This window comes from Pituophis catenifer, unplaced genomic scaffold, assembly GCF_029215685.1.
Source record: "Pituophis catenifer annectens isolate HBS135680 unplaced genomic scaffold, rPitCat1.0.hap2 SCAF_2, whole genome shotgun sequence".
Lineage (NCBI taxonomy): Eukaryota > Metazoa > Chordata > Lepidosauria > Squamata > Colubridae > Pituophis > Pituophis catenifer.
In genome coordinates, this window is record NW_027256882.1 from 293,861,828 (window position 1) to 293,888,294 (window position 26,467).

General features: G+C 46.9%; 1 protein-coding gene across 1 annotated transcript; it reads right to left on the reverse strand.

The window, feature by feature from the left end:
- Positions 1-1,232: 1,232 nt before the first annotated feature.
- On the reverse strand, positions 1,233-25,237 carry LOC139311556 (maestro heat-like repeat family member 5). Its single transcript, XM_070936015.1, has 26 exons — positions 24,823-25,237; positions 23,800-23,936; positions 22,297-22,392; positions 21,191-21,307; positions 20,816-20,938; positions 20,459-20,608; positions 19,022-19,141; positions 18,415-18,494; positions 16,996-17,131; positions 15,952-16,047; positions 15,457-15,561; positions 14,645-14,780; positions 13,902-14,020; positions 13,586-13,735; positions 12,505-12,659; positions 9,996-10,143; positions 7,811-7,962; positions 7,244-7,381; positions 6,685-6,799; positions 5,920-6,063; positions 5,180-5,356; positions 3,984-4,133; positions 3,607-3,732; positions 2,528-2,630; positions 1,516-1,581; positions 1,233-1,396 (listed from the first exon to the last, which is right to left on the reverse strand). The coding sequence occupies exons 1-26, from the start codon at positions 25,202-25,204 to the stop codon at positions 1,233-1,235; spliced, it is 3,585 nt and encodes a 1,194-aa protein (XP_070792116.1). The 5' UTR covers positions 25,205-25,237.
- Between the last annotated feature and the right edge of the window lie 1,230 nt (positions 25,238-26,467).

Here is a 26,467-nt window from a genome sequence, read left to right on the forward strand (position 1 = left end):
CAGGCTAAGATTCGGTATTGGGATAAAACTCAAATATTAGAAATCCAAATCTTTGGTCAAGACAGAAGTGTCTCTTCTGTGCCAAGGTGCTGAGATGACAAACGGTATTTGACGTAGGCACAGAATTGTAAAAGGGCAAACTGACCCTAAACAGATACATCCTGTTGTTTAATGTTTATTGCATCCCAAATGTCATGCATATCCCTGGATAAGGGGTGCTGCTTCCTTATTGCCCTTGAGGCATCTCCAAGCCTCTTATCTCCTTTTGTTATGTCTTGAGCGCCGGAGAGGAGAACCTGAGCCTGTGGGAACAGGGCTGTTATGTCTTTCCCAGAGATAGATGAAAGGGCAGCTTCTACGTGTGAAATGCATCACTCTGTAATACTTTTGCCTTTAAACTGTATAAATACTTGGCCAGAAGAAGCCATCGGCGTTCAGACCCTTTTCTTGTCTTTGGACTGTTTGAACCTTGTGCAATAAACTCTTTCCTGCATTGAAGAGCTTGGCCAGGTCCGTCATTTTTCCTATAACAAGAGCAGTAACTATACTGTAGGAAGTTAGCACTCACTCCTCTCCTAGGAAAAGAAAATATTTTAGGATATACTAAAAAGGCAGAATATTTTCCCTAAAAGAGAAACTCAGAGAACCAGAAACTCAGCCCCCCACCTTTGTTAATGGGCCATTAAGGCCTGAGCCAGTCTATTCTACATAACAAAGATCCACCTCCTTCAGGCAGAGCCATTTAACTGCCCTTTATTGCACCACCCACCAAGTTTCAGCCAAATTTGGCACACAGACAACCTAAAAGGCAAGCTATGACCAATCAGGATATTCTTCCTGGGCCCCAGGAACTTCAAAGCCAGAGAGGGCATAAAAAACCAAGGCACACTCAGCTTCTCTGCCCTTTTCTGTTCAGGAACTCAAGCCATGTGATCCTGTCCATCATTACACCATCTTTCCAAGCAGTCTCCATGTCTCCAGTGTCTTTTTCCCCACTTGGAGCTGAACCCAGGAGGAGATTTCTTCCAACAATACAATTCTACTGTAGAGTGCAATATTAATGCAATATCAGGGGTTTTCAGTTCAATTGCATACAGTGTGAAGGAAGTGTGTTTTTGTTTTATTTTTATGGGGATTTTAAAAAGTATAATATACAGTACAGTGAGGATGGCACTTAATTTCATTCTATGAGGTGCAATAACAATAAAGAAAACTATTAAACTATTAAACTATTATTGCTTGGTCTCGGAGATCCTCCTGATGACTTTGGAGAGGAGTTGACTACTAACAAGACCCGGCTCGATCAGATGGCCACACTGCCGAAAGATTTCTTCCATTGAGTCAGCTGCAGCCTGAGCCACTGAGGCTTCGGAATCGCCTTGCAGATCCCGGAGACCTGAAACAAATCCAGAAAACAAAGGATTTCCGGGATCAACCGTGAGAACCAACCCTGATCAGCGAAAGAGCTTCTGGAGAAAAACTCCTTGTTTCAAGTGAGGGAACTTTGAAACTCACCGAGGAAAACTTCTTCGATTTGTTTTGAAGTCACCACATCCGGTTGCATGTATTGCGCGCAGCAGCCTGGGCACGTAAAAAGAAAACGTTGGTGGGGTTAACAGAGATGGCTAAATCGACTGATTCAGGAAAAAAACACGCAATTCATTGGTTTCCACCTGGAAGAGTCGCTTTGGGACTTTACGGGATGGTTCCAGGGATTGGGTCTGTCTGATAAAAAGAAGGACGAGGGGTAGCCGTTCTTCCTATGTTTTTGTCTCCAGGCCTCACTGGAGGCTTTAAAGAAGAGATTGGACAGCCACTGCTCTGAAATGGAAGAGGGTCTCCTGCTTTAGCAGGGGGTTGGACTAGAAGACCTCTAGGGTCCCTTCCAACTGTATTTGTTTTATGTTCTAGGACTGTGCAAACAACCATCATCTTGGAAAACAACCTAAGCAGCCTTGAATCCAGTTAAAACTAGAATGGGAGGCCAGCTGGAAATATTTCCAGAGAAAAAACCACTGCTGTGGGGTTACCTATACAGGAGAGAGGGATACAGGCCAGGTAGTCCTCGACTTATAACAGTTCATTGAGTGACCATTCCAAGTTACAATGGCACTGAAAAAAGTGACTTACGACTGATTCTCACACTTACAAGCGTTGCCACATCCCCAAGATCAAAATCCGGATGCTTGGCAAACCGACTCGTACTTATGACGCTTACAGTGTCTTGGAAGTCAAAGATCACTTTTTGCGATCTTCGGATGAGCAAAATCCGGGAGGAAGCCAGATTCATTTAACAACCATGTGACTAACTTAACAACGGCAGCCATACCCTTAAGAAAGAGGGCAGGAACTGCCTGAAAAACTGTTGCGCAATCGTAGCAGTTCCGGAGAAGCCACACGGTATAAGAGCAGCTTCCAGTCTGATTAAGCAACATGGCTTAATTCTGGATAGATTCTTTTGGTGATAAGGCCGCCCGCCTGTCTTGGGTTTTCCTGCCCTCCTTCCAGAGTTGGCATTGGTGGTTACCAATTAAGAGGGCAGCTGCCTCGCGATGGGAAGAGTTCCGGCTCCTCAGGAATCCCAGCATCTGATCCAACATTGCAGGAAGGTTTTGCTTGCATTTATTCATCTGGGGAACACAAGGCAACAAACAAGCCACTCAACTAGAGAGCTTCCTTTTTTTTTCTTTCTTTATTTTTTACCAAGGGGCTGCTTTCTTGGTTAGGTTTTTGGTCCTCGTGTCCTCAACAACTTACTATGACATTATTATACTATGCTATACTTTACTATACTAATTGATATTTATGTTATTAGAGACAGCTTTATCCAAATTAAAAGCATAAAGGAAAATAAAGAAAAATAGCAGATAGTGAAAAACAGAAAATAGAAAAAGAAAAGGGAAAGAAAAATGCTAAGGAAATGGCTTCTGAATTTATAAATGCATTTATATTTTGCCCCCTTCTACGTCCTAATTTCCTTTTCCCACAAACTGCCATTTCTAATCCTCAAACCCACAAACCAGCAAGGTTTCTAGTCCTCATGGTTGCAGGGAACCTCTGCTGTTCCCGAGAGAGCAAAAACCCAAGAAGAATCCCTCTAGTCAGATGAGTCTAGTGGTTAAGGCATCAGGCAACAAACCAGGAGCCGGTGAGTTCTAGTCCCGCCTTCATCATGATAGTGAGCTGGGTGACTTTGAGAGTTCTAGTCCCGCCTTTGGCATGAAAGCTGGATGGGTGATTTTGGCTAATTACCAGGAGACGGTGAGTTCTAGTCCCCCCTTGGGCAAGCAAGCGGACTGGGTGACTTTGGGCCAATGACCAGGGAATGGTGAGTTTTGGTCCTGCCTTAGGCATGAAAGCCAGCTGGGTGACTTTGGGAGTTCTAGTTCCTCCTTAGTCAGGATGGCCAGCTGGGTGACTTTGGTGCAGTCCCTCTCTCTCAGGGCAACCCACCTCACAGGGCTGTTGTGAAGAAAAGAAGAAGTATTAGGGATGCCCACCGTCTTGAACTATTTATAAAAATAAGAAAGGCAGGGCAAAATAAAGAAATAAACGGTTAGTATACTCTAATCTGGAAGAAAACTGGCCAGCTTGGCTCCTACTTACAACCACGTAGCAGATGTTGGAGTACATGCTATGAAGGCTGGTATACATTTCATAGTCAAACAAGTTGCTGGGAAAGCCCCCCCAGTTCATAAAGGACACGCAGGAGTCGAGGGTCTTCCTGGAGACCTGGCCGAGGGAGGAAAGGGGGAGATGCTTTCACCTACTTGGGTCCTGAAAGGTCTTCAAGGAAACAACCAAGTTCAGGGAGCACCAAGGACCCCACAACTTCAGGATTGTCTAGAATCTCTTTGCATTCTCCAGAGTGTCCACGTGGTACAACCACGTTGCTCTGAGTGAAGATGGGGGTACGGGGTGGTCTCACTGAGAAGGTAGCATGATCAGAGCAGGAGCTCAGGTTACGCAGCCCTTCAACTCACCTCTTTCGTCCGATCATTTGACAGCTGTATGAGTAGGGGAACAAAGCTGTTCAGGATGTTTTCAGCCATATTACTATTCTGTATCTCCTTCAGTCCTTTCAGGAGCATGCCAAAAATGGTGATGGAGGTATTCCTCAGTTCGATGTCGTCCTACGAAGGAAGAGAGACAGGTTAGTCCCTCCAATAGCAGAATAGCCATTCAGAAGCTTCTTGAAGGAGAACACACAAGTTCAGAGCACACCTATTCCCAGTTCAATGTCCATGGAGATGATCAATCATCCAGGTCATGGTTGCCCCAAAGATGGGGACCCCAACTCCAGTATGCTGGCTGGAGAGTTCTGGGAGTTGAAGTCCTCCCCTCTTAAAGGTGCCAAGGTTGAGAAATCCTGATCTAGACCAGAGTTGTTCAATCTTAGCAGCTCCTTCTGGAGTTCTCAGGCCAGCAGAGTTGAAGCCCACACATCTTAAAGTGTCTGAGATCAAGCAACACCAATCTAGATGACCAATCTAGGGCATTTTGCTAGATAGGCTGTGTGGTGTTGTAGATTTTCTAGGTGGACACCTGGTTTGGTGCAGCTGAAGAGAGGGGCAACCTTCCTTCTCTTCCACCTCCTCTGGCACTTCTCCAGCTCTCTAGAAGGGCTCCAGGATCATCTGCACGCTTTCCCCTGTTTCAGATCAGCACAACACAGTTGTTGCTGAACTTTCTAAGCATTTTCGGTAAAATTAGGATTCTGCAGATGGTACCCAGGCCATCCTTATGGGAGAAAGAGAGAGAGGGAGAGAGAGGGAGAGGGAGATGGAAAGGGAGGGAGGGAGGGAGGGAAGGAGGGAGGGAGAGAGAGAGAGAGAGAGAAAGAGAGAGAGAGAACAGAGAGGGGGGAGAGGGATGGAGGGAGAAGGAGAGAGAGAGAAAGAGAGAGAGAGGGAGGGAGAGAGGGAGGAGGGGGAGAAAGAGAGGGAGAGAGAGAGGGAAAAGGGGGGTGGGAGGGAGGGAGGAAAGGAGGGAAGAAGGAGGGAGGGAGAGGGAAAGAGAGAGAGGGGGGAAAAGGGAGGGTGGGAGGGAGGGAGGGAAGGAGGGAGGAAGAGAGAGAAAGAGAGAGGGAGGGAGGAAGGGAGGAAGGAGGGGGAGAGAGAGATAGGGAGGGAGGGAGAGAGAGGGGAAAAACCAATTTGTCATGATTTGGTTGACTTACATCATGAAAATATTTTGGAAGGAGCGGAATGAGGTTGACTGCCTTCCATGCATGGGTTTCTATCTCGAGGTGTCTGAGGAGGAAACGCAGGGTCCTTATAGCTTCCTTCGCCACGGTCTTCTTTTCGTGACAAGCGCAGTTTAGCACTGGCATCAACAGTGGCTCCAAGATGTTCTTCTGGAGGAAGCAGGGAAAGAAACGAGCAATTAAACACGGTCACTGGAGTTCTCTGAGTCTCGCAGCGATCATGACAAACACAAGAGAAGCCCACAGAGCATAGAAGAAGAGGGTTGAAAAGGAACTTGGAGGTCTTCTAGTCCAACCCCTAGAGACCCTAGACTCTGCTGGACAAATAGCTGTCTGGTCTCTTCTTTAAAAGCTCCAGTGATGGAGCACCCATAACTTCTGGAGTCAAGTCCTTTCACTGGTTAATTGTTCTCGGTGTCAGGAAATTTATCCTAAGTTCTAGGTTGCTTCTCTCCTTGATTAGTTTCCATCCGTTGCTTCTTGTTCTGCTTTCAGGTGTCCTCCAAGAGGATCTGGCCTCTACTTGCTCCTTCAGATCTTCCAGGGGTGCAGCCATCTTTGTAGAAGAGACATCACTCTAGCTATCCTATTTCTGCTGGTTGCCTTCTTCTTCTCCTTCTTCTATCCTTCCCAGCCTTGTAGACTTCCCAGAGAGTGAGGTCACACCTGCTACTACCTTGGAAGCCACTCCCTTCCTGCCCCCCGTCTCTTACCTCAAACGGGTGTTGGATGAGGTTCCCCAGTCCTCTAACACTGAAGATCTGTATCAGCGGATATGGCTGGCTCATCCATTCCATCAGCACCTGGAGGATGTCTTGGATGATAAAGAATTGGGAAATTTCCGGATGGTACAGCAGCTGAGGAAGAAGAGTGGAGATACGGAGCATTAGCCAAGCAAAGGAAGGGAACTTCCCTGAGAGCCTCTACTAAAGATGCCACTTGCAGCCATTACGGGGAGAGAAAAAGAAAATAAACACAGTCCTCGGTTAGTGACCGCTGAAAGTCACAACGGCACTGACAAAAGGGATACGTCCATTTTTCAGAATTATGACGATGGTAGCATCATCATGGTCACGTGATCAAAATTTGGGTACTTGCCGGTCCATATTTGAGTTGAAGACGTGGCTCTTTCGTCAACTTAACTGATCCGTTATGGATGTTCATTGTTATAATTTTAAATTGCTTTAATTGGGTTCTTGATTTTAATTTATTATGATTTGTAGTAGATATGGTTTTTGTAAGCCGCCCTGAGTCCCTCGGGAGAATGGCGGCATATAAATCGCAATAATAAATAAATAAATAAATAAATAAATAAATAAATAAATGTTTATGACGGTCGCAGTGTTTCGAGCTTACGTCATCCCTTTTGTGACCGTCTGATAGGTCATGTAAAGGATAGTTGCAAGAATACAAAAAATAACCCTGGGCAGCTTTCCTGGGGCTCCAGAAGGTTGGGGTGCACCTCAAGGTCTCCTCACCTCCGAAAAGAATACCATCCCAATGGTTTTATGTCGTAAATCAGGGTGGCGCAGGTGGATGTTGGCCTGTCGGAACATGACCTTCAGCTCATGTTTGGAGTAGTTGAACAAGTTCCTAAGAGAATAAATATGGAGAGATCAGACAAGATCTGCTGGTGAGGGAGAAGAAAATCTCCAAGCTAGAGAAATCATGATCTGAATGATCGATAAATGGATTACTCAATGAATTATTCCATTTAGAGAATTTCTCACCCTCCCTCTCTCCCTCTCCCCTCCCTCTCTCTTTCACCCTCCCTCTCTCTTTCTCCCTCTCCCCTCCCCTCCCTCTCCTCCCCTCTAATCTTTCCTCTCTCTCACTTTTGCCTTCTGTGTCTCTTTCTCTCCCTCTTTCTCTCCCTCTCCTCTCTCCCCTCTCTCTCCCCTTCCCTCTCTCTCCCCTTCCCTCTCTCTCCCCTTCCCCCTATCTCTCTCCCTCTCCCTCTCCCTTTCCCTCTGCCTCCCCTCCCTCTCTCACCCACTGCCCCTCGTAGCCAAGCTCTTTTGACTTTTAATTTCTTACCGGACCAGGTGGAAAATGCCTTCAAACACACTATCAGGACTCATCAGCATCGCCCAACATCGAACCATGTCTAAGTCCTTGAACTCCTCCTGATAGCCGGTGCACAAGATGAGGTGTTTGACGGCTTCGACTGCGTTGCTAAATGAAACAAAGGAAGAAGAGTTGGTGCCAATCATTCCGCTGATCCCCCTGCACTTACGATCGTTACAGTATCCCTATGGTCATGGGATCAGAAGTCAGACTCTCGGCAACTGACCCATATTTATGACGGTCGCAGTGTCACAGAGTCACGCGATCCCCTTTTGGGACCTCCTGACAAGCAAAGTCAACGGGGAAGCCAGATTCACTTAATGACCATGGGACTTGACCAGTGCAATGATTCACTTAACCACTCTGGCAAGAAAGGTTGCAACATGGGACAAAGTTCACTTAACGACTGTTTCACTCAGCAACAGAAATTTGGGGCCCAGTTGTGGTCGTAAGTCGACCTGGGGGAAACCTGTAGGCATCTCCTGAGCTTTGCAGAAATGGAGAAAGGATCCAGATTGGGCCTAGGAGATTCCTTACCCCAGGTGGTTGGTCTCCTCTGACCCGCTCTTGCCTGCTCCCAGCAGGAAATAGATCTGCGTCACGAGTGCCAGGAGCAGGCTGGAGAACTTATTCTGGACAATGGTGGCTGCCTCAGGAAGCGAGAGGAGGAAGGCGAGCGCATTGGTGGCCTAGAAACAGGAGGAGAGGAGAGTCAGCTCGGGCTCATAGGTTACTTAGATTCATCTTCTTCTTCTTCTTCTTCTTCTTCTTCTTCTTCTTCTTCTTCTTCTTCTTCTTCTTCTTCTTCTTCTTCTTCTTCTTCTTCTTCTTCTTCTTCTAATGACCCCATAATCCCCTGCGGGGTGGAGTCTGGGCAACTGAATGGAGCTGAGGGTTTACTGGCTGGATGCCCTTCTTGTCGCCAGTGTGGAGTTTTGTTCGGCAGATACATTTTCATTGTGCCCAGAGAAAGAAAAAAATCCTCATGTCCATGAAACCTGAACCAGGAATGTCCATGTCTGAGACACGGAACAAAATTTTGCTAGAAGTGGGACTTCTGAAACTCCCATTCTACCCCCACTCCAGACTTTGGGAGGCCAGTGGGGTGTAGATACAGAGCAAAAGGGTAAGACAAAACGAGTAGCACAAGTGAGACAGAACTGGGGACAAAGAGATCGGTAACCTCACGTTTCTCTGTTTGTCTTCATTCCTAAGTGGGCTCTTGACTCTCCACCTATTAGCTGATTGGAGGGGTCCTTGGTGCTGTCTGAGCGTGTTTTTTTTTGTTGCAGATGTTTCATGACCCAACTAGGTAACATCATCAGTGCTCGAAGAGTTAGGCTTAGAGGTAGGGTTAGCCTGGTTGGGTCGTGAAACATCTGCAAGAAAACCACCAAGCTCAGTAAGCACCAAGGACCCCACAGTTCTCCTCCTCCTCCTCCTCCTCCTCCTCCTCCTCCTCCTCCTCCTCCTCCTCCTCCTCCTCCTCCTCCTCCTCCTCCTCCTGATATTACTTGGTTGGGTAATGAAATGTCTGCAAGGAAACAGCGAAGCTCATAGAGCACCAAGGACCTCACAGTCCTCCTCCTCCCCTCTTCCTCTTCTTCCCCTCCACTCCCCAAGCCCCACTCCATTCCAGCCTTGATGATGTTACCTAGTTGGGTCATGAGACGCCTGCAAGAAAACCACCAAGCTCAGAGGGCACCAAGGACCCCACAGTTCAAACCTGGATTACAAATATTCTCTTCTATTGGTCTTCATTAATTAAATTTCTACACCGGCCATCTGAGCAATCTGACACTGGGCAACAATGTAATAAAACAATATAACACATAATAAAAATACAGATTAAAAATATTTAAAATAAGATATGACACAAAGTAGTCGGTTGTGTTCGCCTTTGTTGGTTCCTATCATGTATTTTCTTAAATCAAACTCTTTTTTAGTTATTTCTGTAAGAAATAACTCAAGAAATGAATAAAGGAATCAATTGAATTATGAATGATTGGATGAGTAAAGGAATGAATACATGAAGGAATGTATGAATAAATGAATAAATCAATGAATGGATACATGAATGAATGGATTAATGAATAGATGAACTGATGGATGGATTGATGGATGGGTGGATAGATGATAGAGCTGGATGGGTGGATGGATGGATGGATGGATGGATGGATGGATGGATGGATGGATGGGTGGGTGGATGGATGGATGGATGGATGGATGGATGGATGGATGGATGGGTGGGTGGGTGGGTGGGTGGGTGGATGGATGGATGGATGGGTGGATGGATGGATGGATGGATGGATGGATGGATGGGTGGATGGATGGGTGGACGGATGGGTGGATGGGTGAATGGGTGGATGGATGAATGGTTGGATGGATGGATTGATGGATGGATGGGTGGATAGATGATAGAGCTGGATGGATGGATGGATGGGTGGGTGGGTGGATGGGTGGATGGATATCAAAGTTGTTCGGGTGAGGAAGCCCACAGATGCCTCTACATTCAATGGGGCATTTTGTGGGGGCTTACGTCAAATTTTGCTCCAATTTCAGTCCCCACCAGTTTGCCCTCTGCCTCCCTCCAGCCAGGGCATGCCTGCTCCTGATGAGGAGACCCTCGAGGGCGACTCTTCTGCTCAGCCCCTTCCCCCTTCCCTCAGGCGTGGCCCACCTGTAGATCTAAGGAAAGGAGAGCCGCCGGTTGAGGGCTTACCGCAATGGGCATGATGGATTTGCTATTTCTCCTCCCAAAAGCTTCGGTGCTGGGGTCTTCGTTCTGAAGCCTTTTAAGGAGGGGCTTCATGATCTTCATGTTAGCATAGGGGTCTGCAGCCAGTGCCCTCCATAACTCCTTGGCACTTCTGTGCAGGTGGAAAAATAGATTGGGGGAAAAATCAGATTCTTTCCCCATTCTCGAAGAGACGGCCAGTCCAGAGAGATTAACCCCCACAACGGAAGAAAGGATTAGAGAACCGATGGCCAAATGAACTGCTTTAATGCATGGAAAAAAATATATCTACAGGTAGTTCTCGACTTGCAACCGTTTGTCTAGTAGCCATTCAAAGGAGGGCCTCTGCGCCACCGGAAGTCCCCAGGGAACCCAGAACTGGTCAAGGGAGGGGACGTTTCTAGGAGCAGTGTGTCTGCAGAATTAACCCAAAGGTGCTTTTCACAGAATGACCCAGCTAGAAGGGACCTTGGAGCAGTGGTGAAATTCAAAAATTTTCTCAACTGGTTCTCTGGGCGTTTCTTGGTGGTTATGTGACCGGGTGGGCGTGGCTTGGTGGTTATGTGACCGGGTGGGCGTGGCTGCACAAGCGATTCACACACAATGTAAAAGCAGCTGGACTTCACACAAAATGGCCTCTGCAACAAACAGGAACCTCACTGAGTCACTGAGAGCTCAAAAGCAAACTATCACACTTTACACAAAAGTAACACAAAAGCTACACAACTGACTCACACACAATGCAGAAGCAGCTGGACTTTACACAAAATGGCCCCTGCAACAAACAGGAACCTCACAGACAATCAGGCACAGCTGATTTTCTCACAGCTGACTGGTAGTAAAAAAATGCTGAAATTAGAAATTAAAAAAAGGTTCTGACATTGCCCAGCACAGCTGATTGTCACACAGCTGATCTTGGAACTTTTTTTTTACTTTTTAAAGCATTTTTTTACTACAGATTGGGCGAATATGTAGTAAAAAAATGCTTTAAAAAAGTAAAAAAAAGTTCCACCCATCGCGCAGCACAGCTGACTGTCATACTTTTTAAAGTGTTTTTTTTTTTACTACTGGTTCGGGCAAACAGTAGCAATTATTACTATCGGTTCGGGCGAACCAGACCAAACTGGTAGGATTTCACCCCTGCCTTGGAGGTCTTGTACTCCAAACTGCTTCTCAGGCAGGAAATCTTATCCCATTTCAGACAAATGGCTGCCCAATCTCTTCTTGGAAACCTCCAGTGATGGTGCACCCACAACTTCTGGAGGCAAGTTGTTCCACTGGGTTTTTTTTTTTTTTTAATTCGATTTATATGCCGCCCTTCTCCGAAGACTCAGGACGGCTTACAATGTGCTCAGCAATAGCCTTCATCCTTTTGTATATTTATACAGCTTATTGCCCCCACAAACTGGGTCCTCATTTCATCTACCTTAGAAAGGATGGAAGGCTGAGTCAACCTTGAGCCTTGGCGAGATTCGAACCCTGCAGTAATTGCAGGCAGCTGGTATTAATAAGCTTAATAACAGGGTGCCTTAAACCCCTGTACTACCAAGGCTCTTAACAATGGTTAATTGTTTGCACTGTTAAGAAAGTTCTGCATATAGTAGGTTGCTTCTGCCTTTGATTCGTGTCCATCCTTGGCTTCTTGTCCTGCCCTCAGGTGGTTTGGAAAATAGGTTGACCCCCTCCTCTTTGTGGCAGCCCCTCAGATGTCAGAACGCTGCTATCCTGTCCCCCCTCAATCCTTCCTTTCATTGAACTAGAGAGACCCAATTCCTGCAACTCTTCTTCATAGGTTTTAGGCTCCGGTTCACTAATCATCTTCGTTGCTCTTCTCTGCACTCTTTCTGAGTCTCTGCATTGTTTCTACAGTGTGGCAACCAAGAAAGTTGAAAAACCAAGGAGGTCCAGCTGCCTTTTGGAAAAGCACCTTTGGGACAACCATGACCTGGATGGTGGAGACAACTAGCCTAGGAAGTTCTCAGAATTCAGATCGACTGCACAGCCAACCAGCGACTGCACTGGCCCTCAACCAACCCAATGCAACCTCCCCCCCAATCAGCACCCCAAGACCCACCCCAAGTCCTTCATCTGTGACCCACACCTGACCCATCAGAAGACCCTCACCTCATACAACCCTCATCTGATGTGTCCTCCCCATCACAAGACCCTCACCTGACGTGATCCACAACTGACCAATGACCAGACCCTCACCTGACATGACCCTCACCTGACGTGACTTCTCCATCATAAGACCTACTGACCACACAAAGCCCTTACAAGCAGAAGAACATCAACACTGGTGTTCCCTAAACTCCGCTGAAGATGTTACCTGGCCTGGTAACGAAACGTTCGGAAACCCACCCAGAAGCTCAGAGAACCAACCTCCACCCTCATCCTCTACCCGAGCTATAGGTATTCGCCCCATCGCAAATGGTTGAGAATCTCTGTGGCATAAAAGAAAGCAGGAGGCACATCTCCTTGAGGTTCTTCTTACCCATCGCAGGCCACGGAACACTCGAGGAGAATATCCACGACTCTGTTCACCCGTTTGGACGCCAGGTGACACACTGCCTTGAGAGTTTGTTCTTTGGTGGCAGCATCTGAGATCTTCGGAAGACGCATGTAGATCTCCTTGAGGATCATGGGCAGCTACGGCAAAAGAGAGATCCGAGGGATGAGACCGTCTGCAACTGTCATAGTATGGAACACGTTTGCTAAGCCCCTGAATTTCCCATGACCCTGAGGATGCTTAAGAGCCTCAAGAGGTCGTCCAAACCCTGCTTGGCCTTTGTTTTTTAATGTCAACTGGAATGGATCCAGGAACAGATGAGGAACATCCAAAAAGACTGATCTCGAACTCAGGACCACCCCAGCCACTAGCAAGAAACCCTGCGGTCCATAGTTCAAATGTTGGGTAGCCGCTAATTCCCCACTTCTGTGCTTTTTCTGAGCTGCTGCCTTCTGGTCTCTTGGACTACCACCTCCATTATCCCCGGTCAAGTCCAGATTTGATGCCTGAAGGCAACTTTTTGATTGATTGATTGATTTGTTTATTTAACCCCACCTTTATTACTTTCACCAATAATTTGAAACGGAGAAGATATCCAGCTTCTACTTTCTCCCTCCTCTTTCCCCCACAATCACCCCCCTGTGAGGTGAGTTGGGCTGAGAGAGAGAGAGAGAGAGAGAGAGAGAGAGAGAGAGAGGGAGGGAGAGAGAGAGAGAGGGAGAGAGAGACTGGCCCAAAGTCACCCGTGTGGCTTTCATGGCTAAGACAGGACTTGACCTTCTCCTGCCTTCTAGCCTGGTGCCTTAACCACTGCCAAACTGGCTCTCCAACTGTTATTTCTCATGAAAACAATAGGGCTATTTGTTTTGCCCTTACCTTCTTCTGGAAGGCTTGACCAACTTTCTCAACAGCCCTAAGATCACCTGGTGGTCTCCCATCCAGCCCTAGCCTTCTTCAATCCAGCCAAAGTGTTGTCACCAAGCCAACAAGGTCTCACCCATTCTCATCTTTCTTTTCTCCAAAATCTCCTCTATCCCTTTTGCTCCAAACCCTGCCATTTTCTTACCTCCTCCATCTCCATCCCGCATTCCTCCAAGAACGAATTGAGCAGGAGTCCTGCAGAGTGTGAAATGTTCTTGTCTGGGTCTGTCAGAGCCTCCAGGGCTTTTAAGATCAGGTCGTTTATTTGTGACGGGCTCAGATGCTCGCCAAAGGCCTATCGGAGAGAAGAAAAGGAGACCATGAAGAGATGCATCAGGGTTTTGACTCCCTCCTTCTCTCGACAAGCCAGAGACTTTGACCCAGATTTGGGGACAGCACCCCACGTAGAGAGGCAGGCCTTATTCCGTGTCACCCATCAGGTAAACTAAACTAAAACGTACCTTAGCCATTTTGGAGACGTTATTATAAAATATGGTTGGGCCCGAAAGGAAGAAGTCTTCCCTCAGCCAATTGACGATGTTCCCCTTCTTGTTCTTGGCCTTCTTGTCCATTTCTTTGGCTGTGGAGGGAGGAAAAGAAGAGAAGGTCAGATTTTGGCATTCGGAGCTTCTGAAGATCCTTCGTCTGATGGCCACTTTAGTCGTTCCAACAGAAGAGAAGATCTGCAGCTCAGGGCTGACCTGAGGGGTCCCTGGTGCTCTCTGGGCTCGGTGGTTTTCTTGCAGACGCTTCATTGCCCAACTAGGGAAGATCATCAGTGATGATGACCATCAGCCCTGAGAGGGCAAAACTCTCAGTGAAAAGCTCTTTCCCTTCTAGTACTGATGACGTTAGCTAGTTGGGTCATGAAATGTTCACAAGAAAACAACAAAGCTCAGAGAGCACCAAGGACTCCAGTCCTCCTCCTCCTCCTCCTCCTCCTCCTCCTCTTCCCTCCCTCCCTCGCTCCCTCGCTCCCTCCCTCTCTCTTCCTCTCCCTCCCTCCTTCTCTCCCTAGCTGAAACACTTCACGTGAGAAACTCAGCCTTCAAATGACCCCTGGCCCTGAGAGGTGCCAATATTAGCTGCCAATTCCAGGCATCTCTGCCCAGCCCAATGACCAGCAGGCTGTGACACCAAGGGCTCTCCTGGGCAGGGCGCATCCCTGGGGCTCCTGGCAGCCCTTGGAGTCCAACTTTCTCACCCAGTTTGCTCATGATGAGGTGGTGGAGGTGGTAGGCGGCCTCTGCGGACATCTGGCCAACTTCTTCGCTGGTGTCGTTAATGTGCAGGCCCAGCAAAGCCACCAGCTGTCCCAGCAAAGAAAAGTCAGCTGTGGTCTAATGAAAGGAAGCAGAAAGGAGGGGAGAGATGAGAAGGGGGGCTCATGAAGGTTTCAGCCAGCTGAAATCGGAGAATATGAACCATAGCACCATAGAATCCTAGAATCGTCCATTTTAGAATCCTAGAATCACAGAATCTTAGAGACAGAGAATCTTAGAATTTTAGAATCATAGAATTATTGAATATTTGAATCTTAGAATCCTAGAATTTTCAAATCATAATCACAGAATCTTTGAATCAATGAATCTTTGAATCATCAAATCTTTGAATCATAGAATCATAATCATAGAATCATAGAATCTTTGAATAATAGAATATTTGAATCTTCAAATCTTTGAGTCTTCAAATCATAGAGTCATAGAATCATAGCATCACAGAATCTTAGAATCATAACCTTTGAGTCTTCACATCATAGAATCTTTGAATCATAGAATTTTGAATCATAGAACCTTAGAATTATAGAATTTTAGAATGTCAGAATCATAGAACCTGAGAATCCCAGAACCTCAGTTGCTGGAAGGGACTGTGGAGGTTTTCTCCTCCAACCCCTTGCTCAAGCGGGACTCCTTATATCCTCCTGGTCACATCCCAAAGATGCTTTTTCCAAAAGGACTTTCTTCTTTTTTTCCCTTTATTTCTCACTTCTCACTCTCATCCCAAACGGTGACTTACGTCGAAATTGACATTTTCAGAAACGAACTTCAGGAGGTGCCTGGTGCTCTTGATGGCCCTCTCTCTCTCGTGACTCTTGGGAGTTTCAATCCAGGGATTCGTGTGCTGCCAGGAAAAACAAAGGAGGAGGAGGAAAGGAAGAATTTGTGATTCACACTTGGAAGAGCCGCAGAATTTGCCAGGACTGGGGAGAAAATTTAAGGAACTAAACAAATTTGAGACGGTGATCAATTTAAGTCTATTCTCGGCTCAAAACTAGAGTAGGAGTTGAAGATTTCTGGAATACAGCTAGTCTTACAACAGTTCATTTATAGTTGTGGTGGCACAGTGGTTAGAATGCAGTATTGCAGGATAATTCTGCCTACTGCCAGCACTTCAGCAGTTCGATCCTGACCGGCTCCAGCCTTCCGTCCAGAATCCGTGACAGAATTGCCAAATCCAGCCTAACCATCTGGCTGACCGTGCGACCAACCCCAAGAAAGAATCACTCTTTACCGTCAAGATCTCCTGCAGGGAATCCAGATTGGGAGCCTCGGACAGCAAGCCGGTGAGCATGGTGTTGCAGGCATTTGCCGTCTGGTGATAAAAGTCCTAAAAGAAGAACAAGAATGTCCGAAGGAAGAAGTGGTGTAAAGGAAGAACAGCGCCTAAAAGAGGAAGAAATCCAGGGGTGGGGAACTTATGGCCCTTTTAGTACGACTGGTGGACTGCAACTCCCAACAATCCTGAGCCAGCCATGGACTTCTGGGAGTTGAAGTCCACAAGTCTGCAGTAAATGGAGTGGCCCACCTTGCAGGGCTGATTTTTCTTCCAGAGTTGGAGGAAATGCTTTCTCGGCTGAACACGAGGAACAAAAGGACTTCCTTCCTGTTATCATTCAGAACAGACCGACTAAAAGGTTGAATGTCTTCCTTAACAGTTTTGGGATATTCAAATACAGGCAGTCCTCAAATTATGACCACAATTGCACCCAAATTTCCATTGCTAAGCGAGACATTAGTGAAGTGAATTTTTCCCTCGTTTTATGACCTTTCTTGCCACTGACTGTTGTTGTTAAGTTAGCCACATGGTTCTTAAGTGAATCGGGCTTCCCCCTTGACTGGTGCGACTGTTGTAAATCTGAACCAGTTGTTAAGCGTCTGAATTCTGAGACTACCTAGGAATCACAGCTAGTGAATGCAGAACATGGTTGTTCTGCCCCACCGTGGCCCTTCTTTTGTTCGGGGGCAAAGGCGGGAGATGGGAATTGGTCTTGAGAAGACACTTCAACCAGAACACAAAAGAGAAGTGGAGGAAGAGAGAAAAGATGGCGAGGAAAACCATATGGAGATGCTTAGGACTTAAGAATAGTCCTATGCTCCAGTAACGTATAATGAGAAGTGGACGCATACTTTCAGGACCAAAGATGAAGGGACAGGCCAAGGTGCCATTGGGATCGATGGATGGATCTAGAGTTTTTGAGGAGATCTTGAATCATGTTTACCAGATCCTTGTTTCCAGGTGGATCTCAGATGGCTTTACTCCATCTGGACTGCTCACCTGAGTTTGAGTTGATTGCCCTGGGCTGTTCGCTTTCAGGGTGGTCATCTTGAAAGCCGGCAAGGAAAACACCTTCTGGATGCTTTTGCTCACCACTTTTGATCTCATCTCGGAGTTCAAGGCGGGTTTCATACGGCTGATGAAAGGCAAGAAAAGAGGAGGAGGTTGAGAAGATCATAGACTCATTGGGCTAAAAGGGACCTCGGAGGTCTTCTACTCCAACCCTTGCTTGATGGTCCTTCAACCATCCCAGTCATATGGTTGTCCACTCTTTTCTTGAAAACCTCGAGTGATGGAGCACCCCCAACTTCTGGAGGCAAACCGTTCCACCGATTGATTGTTCTCAGTGTCAGGAAATTTCTCCTGGATCTCTCTTTGATAAGCTTCCATACATCGCTTCTCATCTTGCTCTCAGGTACTTTGGAGAGGAGGTTGACCCCCTCCTCTCTGTGAGAGCCCCTCAAATATCAGAACTCTGCTATCATGCCTTCCCTGGTCCTTCTCTTCACTAGACTAGCCATGCCCAGTTCCTGCAACTGTTCATCGTCTGTTTGGGCCTCCAATCCCCTAATTATCTTGGTTGCTCTTCTCTAAACTCTTTCTAGAGTCTCAACATCTTTTTTATATTGTGATATAATCTCTTTTTCTCTTTCTCTTTCTCTTTCTCTTTCTCTTTCTCTTTCTCTCTCTCTCTCTCTCTTTCATCTCTCATCTCTCTTCTCTCTAATCTACTAGACCAGACCACGAGAAACACTCCCACCAATCCTGAGAAGACAAGCCATGGATTTGAATTTAAAGTGAGAGCAAACCCCACTTCCTTCTAGCCCTGATGATGTTACCTTGTTGGGTCATGAAATGTTTGCAAGAAAACCACCACGCTAAGAGAAAACCAAGGACCCCTCACATCTAAAGAAGCATGCTCACCTAGTTTCCCATATTTCTCAACTGCCCAGATTGGCAGCGTGCAAATTCTTCACCCTTCCAAATTCTGGGGCTGACCTGCTAACTCAATGCATGCTCTACAGCAGGGGCATCAAACTCAAGGCCCTGGGATGGATGCGGCCTGCGATGTGGTCGGATCTGGTCCGTGGGGGCCATCCTGGTCTACCCAGTGCAAAGAGGAAAGATCGGGCCAGCGTGGCTTCTGACCGGTCTACCCAATGCGAAGAGGAAACATGCCAGCAGTTTGGGGAGTGACATCAAGCTGGCCACACCCACCCCGTCGGCCACACCCACTCATTTGGCGACCCCCATGCACCCACCCCGAGGTCAACCACAGCTCTGATGCGGCCCTCAATGAAATTGAGTTTGACACGCCTGCTCTAGAGCATGGGGACTTGGCATTGAAATCCCATCACTGGATCCAACTCCAAGTTCCTACCGAGCTGGTGGGAAGATGAGGGCGGAGCAGGTAGGTACCTTATGCAGGTGATGGTGACGATTGCTTGATGGAGATTTACGACGGACAAGGGTCTCGCGGGCTGATCTTCAATGACTTCCTGAATGGAGAAAGAAACACATCTAAGAAAGCTCCTGAGATATGGCCACCATCCAGCTGCCCCTCTTCCCAGCCCTATGCTTTTTCTGGTTGACACAGGAAGTCCCCAACTTACAACCGGTCGCTTAGCCACCATTTAAAGTTTTGAGGGATCTCTCCAGGACTACTTATGACCCAGATGCAAAGTTCCAAGAGGCGTCCCTTCCTCAGGGACCATATTTTGGTCACTTGGCAACCAGTGTCCTGTGACCACAATTTAAGTCAGGGATGGGTAATTGCTCTTTACAACCTATATAAAATTGGGAAGCCAGATTCACTTAACTACCATGCAAATAATTTAAGGAAAATGATTCAGCTAACAACAGTGGCAAGACAGGTCGTACAATGGGCAGAATTCACTTAACAAATGTCCCACTTAGCAACAAAAATATTTTGGGCTCAATTGATTGGTATTCAATTCGATTCAAATTCACTTTCAAAAATAAATAAGCCCAGGAGCACCTGCCTCCCTTCCCTCTCCCCACTTACAATGATGTTTATGACCAATTCCTGTTTATGGGGCAAATGGATGTCTTGCCTCCTGCTGTAGGCAACAGCTTTGGTGATCATGATGATGGACCTCATGAACGCTGTCTTCAGCCCTTCGTCCTGGGAAACACACGTGGGAATAGGGTGGGGTCAGAAAAACCAAAGGAAGGGCCTCCGGTTGAAATTCCGGCACCTTCGGAAGTGAGCTCCACAGCCCCGTTCCTAGCTCTCTCTGTCGGGGGCTTCATTCGAAGCCATAGCCACCCTGTAGGGGTGGTGAAGCAAAGGGGGACCACCTTGCAGGTTGAGGGGAGCCGCATCTCCCCTCCCTGACTCGGAAAAACCTCTCATCTGAAGACTAGGAGTAGCGGCATTAAAAAATGGCTGCCATGAAGCCGGGGAACATCCAGAAACCATCAGTTTGTGCAGGAAAAGAGAAACGGTGAATGATGTGTTGTCTGGGTGAGATATAAATATATATATATTGGATATATAAAAATGACTTGAGGAGTGGAGGATCCCTGAAGCAACTAACTGATTTGATTGAACATTGATGAGACATTAAAATTTGACTTGGAGGCTTGGTTTCTGAACTGATGATTGTGGAGACTTAAACAGAACGGAGTCAATGATTCAAAGCATTAAGGACCTTATACTGGATATATGAATAATAAAACAGATGATCATGTCTTTGAATATAATAATGTGAAGGGGGAAAATGTTAAAAGTTTAGAATGGAAGGGTGGTAAAGCAATGTATTCATGATATGGAATAAGGAAAATGGAATGTAATAATTATGAATATATTTGTATTGAATTATATGATACTCAGATACCACACCATTCACATAATGATATGTATAAACTACACAAATATAAAAAAACCTTATTCAAAAAAAAAGAAAGAAAAGACAAAAGGAAGAGGATGTATTTATTTATTTAAACCTTTAGGTAGCCGATTGTCTTTGGTTGAACTCTGGGGGTTCACAATCAAAACATCACTGGGCATTCTGGGTTCTAGTCCTGCCTTAGGTATGAAAGCTGGATTGGTAACTTTGGGCCAATCACCAGAAGATTGTGAGTTCTAGTCCTGCCTTAGGATGAAAGGCAGCTGAGAGACTTTGGCCAATCACCAGGAGACTGTGAGTTCTAGTCCCACCTTAGGCATGAGGGCTGGCTGAGTGAGTTGCCTCACACAACATCACAGAGTTGTTGTTGTGTGGAAAGGAAGAAAGCGTATAATGCACATGTGCTGCCTTGAGTATAATAAATGCAGCATGACCATGGATCCTCTTCCTCCTCCTCCTCCTCTCCCCCAACATGCTAGTTGGGTCATGAATTGCCTTTAAGAAAGCAATCAAGCTAAGGACTCCGGGTTATAATTGTTCTCGTAATTAAACTCAGCATTCAGAGAAATATAGGGTGGAAACCAGCCTACCTTGTTCCTGGTGGAATACTGGTCGAGTATTTCTGAAATAATGTTGTCCATGAGAGGCACCATGTCTTCCACTTGCGCTCCCAGTACTGCCTGGCCGTAGCAGAGGATTAGTGTGGTCCGAATCCGTCTCTCGGAGAGAGTCTGTGACTCCTGTCAGTACAAAGACGAGGGGGTCAAGCTATTTCCCAGAGCACCAGAAGACAAGAGAAGAAGCAATGGATGGAAAGTGACCAATCTGAGGAGACCAGACAGCCTGGTGCATAAGTCTTTCCAAGCACGTTGGACTTTCCTTCCCAGAATCCCCCAGGCTCCTTCTGAACTTCTCTTCAGACCTTGCAACCCCATCCCTGGTCTTACCTCACTGGTGGCTTCCAGCGCAAAAGGTGCCTTGGGCTGCCTGAAATGTCCAGCCTCTTTCAGGACCTCCAGAATCTCAGGCAGGTGGCAAAAGGCAACCATTCGAATGGTTTCCGAGATTCCCTAGGCAAAGCGATGTTGTAAATTAGGACATTTGCACATTTTCTTTCTCTTTCTCTTCCGCTTTCTCCTCCCCTTCTCCACCTCCTGTTCCTCCTCCTCCTCCTCTCTGCAAACCCCAGGCCCTTCTAGCACTGATGAAATTACCTAGCTGGGTAATGAAATGTCTGCAAGAAAACATCCAAGCTCAGAGAGCACCAAGGACCCCACAAAGATGGAGGTCTCAGCCCCCACAGGCATCCCACTCCCACTCACCTCTCGATCTGTTTCTTCCTGGAACGAAAAATTTAGAAGGCTTTTGAGCTGTTCCATCACTAGGTCCTTCTGTCTTGAATTTCGCAGTTTAACGCCATAATATTTGTATAGGTTAATCTGAAGGTGGGAAAAAGTGTCCATGAGTCTTAGGGAGCTCCACCAATCGGCCAGGAAAAGGAAATATAGGACAAATTATGATCAAAAATGGACTCCCTGTAGCCAAGCACAAGGAAAGTGGTCCCGGGTGACATGATCGGGGAGATGGGCAGCATATAAATCTAATAAATCAATAATCGCCATTTTGACTTTCTTCTTCTTCTTAAAAAGCTACTTTAACCCCTCCCCCATCCCTATGGGTGCCCTTGCTGATTCTCTGTTTGGGGGTCCTGATATGCTTTATGGTTTCTGTGGAGATCATGCAGCTTCATCTTTTTAAATGCATTAGCTCTCCGTGGTGGATTGGGACAACTAACCATGGCCTACTTGCCTTGGCCAACTCACCAGGGAACAAGAGTTACACTAATAGCAGGCTTCCAATATCTCAGGGGCTGCCACAAAGAGTGGGGGTCAGCCTATTCTCCAAAGCACCTGAAGGCAAGACAAGAAACAATGGGTGGAAACTTGTCAAGGAGAGAACCAATCTAGAACCAAGGAGAAACTTCCAAACAGTGAGAACAATTAACCAGTGGAACAGTTTGCCTCCAGAAGTTGTGGCTGCTGCATCACTGGGGGCTTTTAAGAAGAGATTGGACAACCATTTGCCTGAAATGGTAAAGGGTTTCCTCCTTGAGTAGGGGGTTGGACTAGAAGACCTCCAAGGCCCCTTCCAAGTCTGTAATTCTATTATTCATTTGTCTGTCTAATATCGAAGAAACGGTGGAATAGAAGCGTCAAAGAAAGGATGCCAAAGGAAGGACAAAATGAAACGACAAACATTAAAATGATTTTTAACATTATTGGAGAGAACGGAATTGTTGAATTAACCTCAGCGAGTTTGCTGTGGCTCGTGGGCAGCCACGGTGAGTTGGCCACGGCAAGTCATCCTCTTCTGACGTTGCATCTAAGACAACTGCGGCCCTAAAAGTGTAAAACCTCCGCATATTTACCTTGTCTTTAGAGAAGACCTGGGACGTGCTTTGCTCCTGGTCGATGGGCGGCAATGGGCTTGTTTTCCTCCTGGGCAGTTTGTGGTCTGAAGGAATCTGCTTTGCCAACCACAACAAGAACAACAAAAAAGAAGTTGTGAGAAAGTGAAGGAGCAGAGGAAGGATCAGCTTTCTGTGTGTTTCCAAGGGGAGGGTTGGTTTCCCTTCTGCGTCCGGATGCATATTATAATTAATTCGACTTTTCTAGCTGGGACAGACACGAAGCATCTAACAAGGATCATCCGGATTGTATCAGCTGGAGCTGAGGCAGCTTTTGAGATGAACGGTTGGAAAATCTCTGCCACAAATTGTGAGAACTTGATTTATCACCATTTATTGTTGTGGCCCTCCAGCAGCCGAATCAGAGGAGGAGGAGGAGGAGGAGGCGTAGGAGTCAGGGCCAGCATCAGGGCAACCTGAGAGCTCCGAGGGGGAAGAGGGAATGGGGCTGGCAGAGAGAGATAGAGAGAGACAGAGGAGGAGCCTGGGCCATCTGTCAGCCCTCAGATGGTGAGTCAACAGTTCCCAGGTCTGGAAGTGACTGATGAGGAAGAGGAGGAACAGCTGGGTCCAGTGCCTGACGTGTGGATGCACAGAAGGCAGAGGAGAGGAGAGCCAGTGGAAATCTATGGGCAAGAGACACCGCTGCTAACGAAGCCCACCCTAGCTCTGGGGATAAAAGGCAGGGGGTGGGGATGAATAGATGTGGCAGACAACTATTCTTCTCCCTGCCGGATGGACTTGTTACCCTGCGGTGAGAGAGAAACTTTTTGTCGGGGCTGCTGGCTCTCCTCATAAAGAAATCTTTGAGTTCACTTCAGAGGGTTTGTGGTGTTTGGGGAGCTTAGTCAGAACATTTATTTACTGACTGTTCAAAGGTATAGCGAATAGTTTACAACTGAAAAAAATGGACTGTTTCTCACACTCAGGACCATTTCGCATTTCCGTGGCATGCAGAGAGCTTCCGGTCCCTGTTGTTGCTGCCCAGCATTCAGTGCCAGACAGTGCAACAGGGCGGATGGTTGTCTTGTAGATCTTAGATTTGAGATGGGTGGCCATTCGTCTGTCCAGTAACACACTGGTGAGATCTCATATCTAGGCTGCATTCTCCTTCGCTCGCACCTCACCATTGATGTCACCATTGACATTGGAGGTGGGATCCCAGATACCAAAAAATGTCCACCTTCTTTAGATTTTCTCCATTGATTTGAAGCATTCCAGGGGTGGTGACAGTCCCTAAGTACCCAGTTGTCTTGATGTTGAGGTGGAGTCCAAAATGGTTGAGGCGATCATTCCATGGTCGTTCCATGATCCTTCCAGCAAGGACCCCATAGTTCAGCAAATTCTCCAGAACTACATTTGTCTCCTTTTGGGATAAATGATCTCCACCGAGGCAGCCCTGGCTTCTGCAACCTCTCCACGATGGACCTCAGGGCCAACCGCAACACAAACCAAGCTGCTTACCTGGAAAGGACGAAGATGGTCCAAGATGGTCTCTAATATTTCTCTCTCGTCCATCAGATCCAAGATTTCTTTGACGGGTCTGCCTTTCAATGGATTCCTGCTCTCCCATAAACTTCTGAAGCACTCGTCCGAGAGTTCTGAGAAGAAGAGACAGACAGAGATTGATGGGCAATTCGACAGGACAAGCCTTCTCAAAGCAGAGAGAGAAAAAGTGTGCATAGTGGATCACCAGGCTGAGCCTGAGGGAGGAGTCAAACGCGTCATACGTCTCGAGTCCCTGATCTTCATGTCCTTAGACAACCATCTTATATATGGAATTGGAATTTTTTATTGCTTTGAAATTTCATGATGTCGTAATCTTATAATTTAGATCTAGCCTTTGAAAAAGGCTAAGGGGGAGGGGTCTTTCCTCACCTCTGAGGGCAAGATGTTCCCTAATACAGTGGCAGCGGTAGAGAAGACCCTCTTCCTAGACCCCACCAGTCGAAACTCTTTGACTGATGGAGTCTGCGCCATAACGTCCCTGCCTGATGAAGGAGGATTGCAGGATTTGGATTTGGGGAGTCTAGGAAAAGGAAGGAAGGGTGTACTAGTGACATGAGAGCAGTCTTCCAGTATTTGAGGGGCTGCCACACAGAGGAGGGGGTCAACTTATTTTCCAAAGCACCAGAAGGCAGGAAGAGAAACAATGGGTGGAAGCTACTCAAGGAGAGAAGCAACCTGGAATTAAGGAGAAACTTCCAAACAGTGAGGACAATCAACCAATGGAATGGCTTCCCACCAGAAATCGTGGGTGCTTCATCACTGGAGCCTTTGAAGAAGAGACTGGGTAGCCATTTGTCTGGGATTGTATAGCATCTCCTGCTTGAGCAGGAGGTTGGATTGGAAGACCTCCAAGGTCCCTTCTGGCTCTGTTCTGATTGATTGATGGATTGATGGATGGATGGATTGATTGTGTGGGGTGGGCTGATGTGATAGGACAAGGCTGGTTCCATAGGTAGCCCAGCCCTGTAGCGTCTATACCTGGATACGAAGGCAGGACAGCATCTGGAGAGCGTTTTCTTCCTGGAGCCCTTTCCCTCTCGGGCCTCCTTGGCAAGGGAGGGGGCTCCTTCAGGCCAGCCTTGATCTCCCCCTGAGGAGCCCTCAGAGGGGTCCTGGCAGTTGTCCTGCGAACCAGGTCGGGCAGCAGTAGTGCTGGAGGCTGCATCTTCTTCCTGATGTCCACTGGAGCTGACTTCACAAGGAGGGGTAAGACCTGCGTGGTTCTTTGAGTGGCCGAAGAAGTGGACGGGTGGGCTTCTTGGTTGTTCCACTGCCGTGGGTCATTACTGCTGATTTGTGGATGGGTCTCCTTGCTGTCCTTCTTCTGCAAGAAGGGCAACTTCTTCAGCATGTGGTCCATTCTCTCGTGAAGAGGGAGTTCTTGAACTGGAGGGAGATCCTGTCAATAAAGGAGAAGTTTTGTAACTCCAGGTTGAAAGGAGGGGTCCTTGGTGCTCCTATCTATCTATCTATCTATCTATCTATCTATCTATCTATCTATCTTATTTATTTATCACATGTTCTTCCTGTGTCAACAAGCTCAGACTGCCCAAGGAGCTGCTGATCTACAGAGGAATTTTGGCGTCTCTCCTTTGTGCTTCTCCAACTGTCTGGTTTGACACAGCAACCAAACTAAAAGTCCACTAAAGAGAGAAGACGGCAAGGAAGTTCCAGGCAGCAGAGAGAAAGCAGAGCTGCTTAACTCGTTCTTTGCTTCGGTCTTCACACAAAAAGAAACTATAGCCCAACCTACCAAAAACGTAACTGTAAAAGTCAGACTAGAAATAAAAGTTAAAATAAGCAAAAAATAAAAAAAGAGAGAGAACACCTGTCTGATGCTGAGGAATATAAACCACCAGGACCTGAAGGATTACATCCCAGAGTTTTGAAGGAGCTGGCAGAGGTTATCTCAGAACCATTGTACCATATCTTTCAAAAATCTTGGAGCACTGGGGAACCACCAGAGGATTGGAAAAGAGCTGATGTGCTTCCCATCTCCAAAAAAGGGGAAAAAATCAGACCCAGGAAATTACAGACCAATCAGTCTAACATTCAATACCTAGGAAGATATTGGAAAAGATAATCAAAAAACAGAGGTGCCAACATCTAGAAATAAATAAAGTTCTAGCTAGAAGCCAGCGTGGGTTTGTTAAAAACAGATCAAGACAAAGCAATCTTATTTCATTCTTTGACAAAGTGACTAAATAAGTAGACCAGCGAAATGCGGTGGACATACTCTACTTAGACTTCAGCAAGGCTTTTGACAAAGTAGACCACTCCGCTCTGCTCTGCTCTGCTCAACACAACTCAACTGAGCTCAACTCTCCTCCTCTCCTCAACTCTCCACAGCTCCCCTCTCTTCCCTTTTGCCTTTATATCTCTGCCCCAGGGGCTGTGACATCAGCGCATTATGTTCTCAGGGGGGACAGCTGGTGTCATGACCCAAGGGGCCTCTTACTTCCCAAGATAATAGGGATGGGATATGGAGGGTCCCCTGGATAACCCCCTTGATAACATTAGCCACATTATGGGGAGCAAAGCTAGGGGTTACTATGGAATGACCCACTGTGATGGTGTCCCTCAACTTGGTAGATCTCAAAAGAACCTAACCAAGTTTAAGGCT

Bases quoted from the DNA above. Each gene is read 5' to 3' on its own strand.
- LOC139311556 (XM_070936015.1), bottom strand. From the start codon at position 25,204: ATGGACCACATGCTGAAGAAGTTGCCCTTCTTGCAGAAGAAGGACAGC. The intron at 14,021-14,644 runs GTGAGAAAGTTG...CTCCCTCCACAG, and splicing joins CCTCATCATGAGCAAACTGG to CCAAAGAAATGGACAAGAAG. The intron at 2,631-3,606 runs GTAAGTAGGAGC...TGTGTTCCCCAG, and splicing joins CCAACATCTGCTACGTGGTT to ATGAATAAATGCAAGCAAAA.